General features: G+C 45.3%; 1 protein-coding gene across 1 annotated transcript; it reads left to right on the forward strand.

The window, feature by feature from the left end:
* Positions 1-1,013: 1,013 nt before the first annotated feature.
* Tm4sf19 (transmembrane 4 L six family member 19) lies at positions 1,014-5,259 on the forward strand. Its single transcript, XM_021210107.1, has 4 exons — positions 1,014-1,220; positions 1,758-1,820; positions 4,778-4,947; positions 5,076-5,259. Exons 1-4 carry the CDS (start codon positions 1,014-1,016, stop codon positions 5,257-5,259), a joined length of 624 nt encoding a protein of 207 aa, XP_021065766.1.
* The last annotated feature ends 613 nt before the right edge of the window (positions 5,260-5,872 follow it).

A 5,872-nucleotide genomic window follows, 5' to 3' on the forward strand; every position in this document is an offset into this window, starting at 1 on the left:
TTTATTTATTTATTATATGTAAGTACACTGTAGCTGTCTTCAGACACTCCAGAAGAGGGCGTCAGTTCTTGTTACGGATGGTTATGAGCCATCATGTGGTTGCTGGGATTTGAACTCTGGACCTTTTGGAAGAGCAGTCGGGTGCTCTTACCCACTGAGCCATCTCACCAGCCCTCACTTTGAGTCTTACAGTGGGATTCACATGATGGAAGGAGAGAACAGATTCTTAAAACCTGTCCTTTAGGGCTGGAGAGATGGCTCCGTGGTTAAGAGCACTGACTGCTCTTGCAGAGGATCAGTTCCCAGCACCCACACCGTGGCTCACCACTTATAACTATAGTCTATAACTGTAGTCTCATGGCATCAGATGACCTATTCTGGTATAAAGATCGATGTACATGCAGACAAAACATTTATATACATAAATAACTTTTTCTTCAAAGGAAGTTGAGCGGGGTGGTGGTAACACATACCTTTAGTCTCAGTACTAGGAGGTAGGCGCCATCGGATCTCTGTGAGTTGGAAGTCAGCCTGTTCTACAGAGGGAGTTCTAGGACAGCCTAGGCTATACAGAGAAAAAGAAAGAAAGAAAGAAAGAAAGAAATTTTTAAAAAAGGAAGAAAAAAAGAAACCAAGAAAAATTGTCCTATGACCTCTAAATCTATGATGTATGCCCATTTCCCCCTTTCCTAAATGAATTTATCTACAATTTTAAAAGAAAAATATAGAAATAGCCTAACTGTTATGTGCACATACAAACTGTTATGTGCACACACTAACTGTGCACACACGAAATATGATGGACTGTGGAAACGTGTGTGGTTAGAGCTTGGTAGAAAATGGAGGACATAACTCCTCTGTATTGGGGAAGGCTAAGAAAGGGAGCACGTTTATAACGCTCTGCCGCTGCCCTTGACAGGGTCTGTTGACAGAAGCCATCTCCACTGCCTTAGACCACATCCCATTGGGCAGGCCTGCCCTGCTCTGCTGTGACCCTGTTTCATTGTTTCAGGATGCTGTCCTTTTCCCGTGTGGTGGCCTGCTCACGGACCTGTTCCCGCTTCCTGGGGCTGAGCCTGGGGACCGCATCCCTGTGTGCTGCTGGTGCCAACATCGCACTCCTCTTTCCTAACTGGGATGTGACCTACCTGATGAGGGGCCTCATTGGCAAGCATGCCTTGCTGGGCTCTGGGCTCTGGGGAGGAGGACTCATGGTATGTGTTTGGGGTTCAGTGAGGAGGAATTCCCAAAGCCTCTTTAGGAATGGAGCTGAGAGGTGGTGTTGGGTGTTCCAACAACTCAGTGTTGGGTCCATAAACAGTCCAAAGAGAAGGGGGACTTGTCATGGGTTGCTGTGTGTTTAAAACTTGGATCCAGAAAGCCTGGATGAATGTTAGCACCTACAGAGTCAAATCAGGCTAAACCTTCAACTTGGGCCCTAAGGCCATTGCAACAGCTGTGTGTGGCACTAGAAATGCAAATCACCCAGTCTCTTTTAGATCCATTTATTTTTACATGTGTGGGTGTTTTAACTGTGTGTGTGTATGTATGTATGTATGTGCACCGCGTGGGTGCAGGAAACTTCAGAGGCCAGAAGAGGGTGTTGGACTCCCTGGAACTGGAGTAACAGGTTGTCATCCACAGTGTGGGCTGGAGACCAAACCTGGGTCCTCTGAAACAGCATCAGTGCTCTTAACCGGGGAGGCATCCCTCTGGCCCCACCGAGTCTCCTGATAACCGACTTCCGTGTTCTCCAGGTTCTGGCAGCGACCCTCAGCTCCATGACAGGCAGCTTCAGTAAGAGCGCACCCTGCCTGCGGGTAAGCAGCGGTCCCTTTAACACAACTCCCACATTTCCTGCTCTGGAGGCAGAGGGCGCGGGGACAGTTTCAGGTTTCAGGCTGGAAGTCGGATCCTAGCTGTGCCCTTTAACAACTCCAAACTCTTGACAAGCTGCGTTACTTCTCCAGCTCATCTGTAAGAAGGGAGTTGCTCAGGGTAAAGGAGGAAGTGGCTAGTGAACCCCAGATGTCCACAGAAATATGATAAACTGTTATTTTCTCTGATACACTGATTAGTATGACTAGGATTTAAAAAAAAAGATTTATTTATTTTATGTCTATGAGTACACTGTCACTGTCTTTAGACACGCCAGAAGAGGGCATCCCATCCCATTACAGATGGTTGTGAGCCACCATGGGGTTGCTGGGAATTGAACTCAGGACCTCTGCAAGAGCAGTCGGTGCTCTTAACCGCTGAGCCATCTCTCCAGCCCTATTAATAGGTTTAAGTATACTTAAATCATATATCTTTTATACAAAGTTTCCTGGCTATTTTTTATATATTTATTTAGGGCTTTTAAAAATCTTTTTATCTTCTGATTTCATGTGTGTCTGGTGTTTTGGCTGCTTGTATGTTTGTGTGCCACTTGTGTGCCTTGATGTCTGGGAGGTCAAGAGAAGCTATCAGATCCTCTAGTACTGGAGTTCCAGCTAGGTGTAAGCTGTTCTGTGTGTGCTGGGAATAAAACTCTGATCCTCTGGAAGAACAAGCAAGTTTTCTTCATGGCTGAGCCAATTTTTCCAATCCCTATTTGGGTTTTCTTGAGACAGGTTTTCACTATGTAGCCTGGAGCTAGCCTCAAACTTGTCATCCTCCTGCCTCGTCTCCCCAGTGCTGGGATTATAGGTGTGAAGCACTTTGCTGGTACTTGACTAGTTTAGTATTTCCTTAGAGGGTTGGGGTGTAGCTCAGTGGTAGAATGTTTGCCTAACATGCATGAGGTACTAGGGTGGATTCTTAGCACTAAAACCAACACATAACCAAACCAAACAAACTACATACCACTCTCTCATCTTTCTCTCTCTCTCCTCTCTCTCTCTCTCTCTCTCTCTCTCTCTCTCTCTCTCTCTCTCTCTCTCTCTCATACACACACACATACACACACCTGTTTATATGTATGCCCACACTGAGATTTTTTTTTTCTTACCATTAGAAATAATCCAACCACCAACTTACACCTGATTTATATTAATTCTTCTACCCTACAGATAATGATACAAGGACTAACTAGAATAAATTTGCATTTTATTAATTACAGGTGCACAGGTATAGATTTTCAAATATCTCAAACTGAGTGTGGTGGCTCACCCCTTTATTGATTGATTGATCGATTGATTGTTTTTTTGAGACAGGGTTTCTCTGAGTAGCCCTGGCTGTCCTGGAACTCACTCTGTAGACCAGGCTGGCCTCAAACTCAGAAATCTACCTGCCTCTGCCTCCCAAGTGCTGGGATTAAAGGCGTGCGCCACCACTGCCTGGCAGTGGCTCACCCCTCTTAACATCAACTTTTGGAAGGCAGAGATAGGAGGATCAAGAGTTCAAGGTCATCCTGAGCTACATAGTTGTGATCAGCCTGGATTCTGTGTATATGAGTGTGTATGTGTGTGTGTGTGTGTGTATAAATGTGTATGTATGTCATGGATACCTATGCATATATCTTGTTCTATTTTGCCTTCTATTGCTTGAACACCATGAACAAAGAAACTTAAAAAGGGAAAGGTTTATTTCATTTCACAACCTCTAGGTCACAATCCACCACAGAGAGAAATCAGGGGAGGAACTCAAGGCAGAAACCTGGAGACAGGAACTGAAGAAGAGACCATGGACAAATGCTGTTTATTGGCTTGTTTCCAGGCTAATGGTCAGCTACCTTTTTAATAACTCTCATGATTATACCATTTTAATATCTTACCTGCCCTCGGATGGCACCATGCACAGTGGGCTCTGCTGGGCCCTCCCACTTCAGTCAACCTTTGAAAAAATTCCATGCACACATGCCTACAGGCCAATCTGATGGAGGCAAATCCTCAATTGAAGTTCCCTCCTCCTAGGTGACTCTAGTGTGTGTCAAGTTGACAAATGTATAGATTGCTTATTCAGTCCCAGACATGAATCTATGCCTCGTTGCTGCCACTCCCACGCTATCTGCTGATTCCCACAGCCCACGCACACACTGGAAAATCTCTAACTGAAGTCCATGCAAAAACATTAAATACAAAAAATACAATTTCATTCACTGCTCTCTGTTCTCTTATGCCTGCGCGAGTGACTTTTAATCTTGAATGAACATCAAATTTTCTGAAGGATTTGCTAAAACACGGATTGCTCAGTCTTATCCTGGGTTTCTGACCCAGAAAATCGGGGAGTCTGCATTTCAGCACACGTTCCCAAGTGATGTGCCCTTGCTGCACTGGGAGAACCAAGAAGCTGGGCTCTGTCAGATTAAGCAAGTTTGAGACCTCTAGCATGAGAGTCATCTCCTTGTCTGCTTCCTTCCTGCCCTTTGTACTTGATTTGAAAAGGAGAGGTCAAGAGTAAGGATTTGGGAGCTTAAAACCTATAGCTTGTCACTAGAGGAGAAAAGTGGACATGCAATAAACCATTTGCCAGCTCAGAGCTGAGACACTGCAGTAGAAGAGCTAGAGTATCAACCTGTTCAAAGGTCCAAAGACCCTGTGCAGTGAGGAGATGAAGACACATATGCCTGCCTGCCTGCCTGCCTGCCTGCCTGTCTGTCTGTCTGTCTGTCTGTCTGTCTTTTCTCAAAAACCTCATTTGACTCTACCCAGCAACAGACACTGTATCAGCCACACGTGGACATGTGTTAAGGGTGGAAGAATGCCTGGCCACCAGAGAAGTTAGACTTGGCCATGTCACCCCACTCCTCCCCCCTGACCACAGCTCTGTGTGAGCTAGGTTTCTGCCTTCTCTGCAGGTGCTCACTGCTCTGTTGTCAAGTGGCCTGGCTCTGCTTGGGGCTATGATTTGCTTTGTCACTTCTGGAGTAGCCTTGAAAGATGGTCCCTTCTGCATGTTCGATGTCTCATCCTTCAATCAGACACAAGCTTGGAAATTCGGCTATCCCTTTAAAGATCTACACAACAGGTAACAGTCACTCATAAGCCCAGTCCCGTGATTTGGGCCAGGGGAGCCCGACCCTGGATTTTCTATTGGAGTTCCTTGGTTGTCTTTTCTTCTTTGTTCTTAACCCCTGACCTCCTTCTTGGGTCTAGGAATTATCTGTATGACCGTTCACTCTGGACCTCCATCTGCCTGGAGCCCTCTAAGGCTGTGGTTTGGCACGTGGCCTTCTTCTCCATCCTCCTGTGTATCAGCCTCCTCCAGCTTCTCCTGGTGGCCATCCATCTTGTCAATAGCATCCTTGGCCTGTTCTGCAGCTTCTGTGAGAAGCGCTAGGTAACGGATGCCCTCTCGTGAACTGGCGCTCTCAGGACAAGCTTCCCCCAACCTTTTCTGCAAGAATAGGCTGTGAATCCCCCTTAGGCCTTCCTATAGGATGATGGGGCTGCCTTGCTCATAGGGTGAATGACACAAGAAACTGAAAGTCATGTTGTGTTCTTTAAGATGATATGGTAATACAGCAATAAAGTCATGCTGCTGTATAAATAATCTCAGTTCAGCCCCTTAAATAACCTCATAAAAGGGCTGGAGAAATGGCTCAGAGGTTGAGAGCATTGACTGCTCTTCCAGGGGTCTTGAGTACAATTCCCAGAAACTTCATGGTGGTTCACAACCATCTATAATGAGACCTGGTGCCCTCTTCTGACATGCAGGCATATATGCAAGCAGAACACTATAATAAATAAATAAACAAACAAAGAAATAATTTAAACTTTCATAAGGTCGGCCACATGTTAAGACAGAGAAGCTGGGACCTGAAGATGATAATGAACTTTTTAATCCCAAACACATAGCTAAGTGTGTTTAAATAATACAAAGTTAACGTTTACACAATGACTTTTTGTGTTATGAAAACACCCTAACTTTTTGTGGTTGTTTGTTTGTTTTG

The sequence above is a fragment of the Mus pahari genome, chromosome 12, assembly GCF_900095145.1.
Source record: "Mus pahari chromosome 12, PAHARI_EIJ_v1.1, whole genome shotgun sequence".
Classification (NCBI taxonomy): Eukaryota; Metazoa; Chordata; class Mammalia; order Rodentia; family Muridae; genus Mus; species Mus pahari.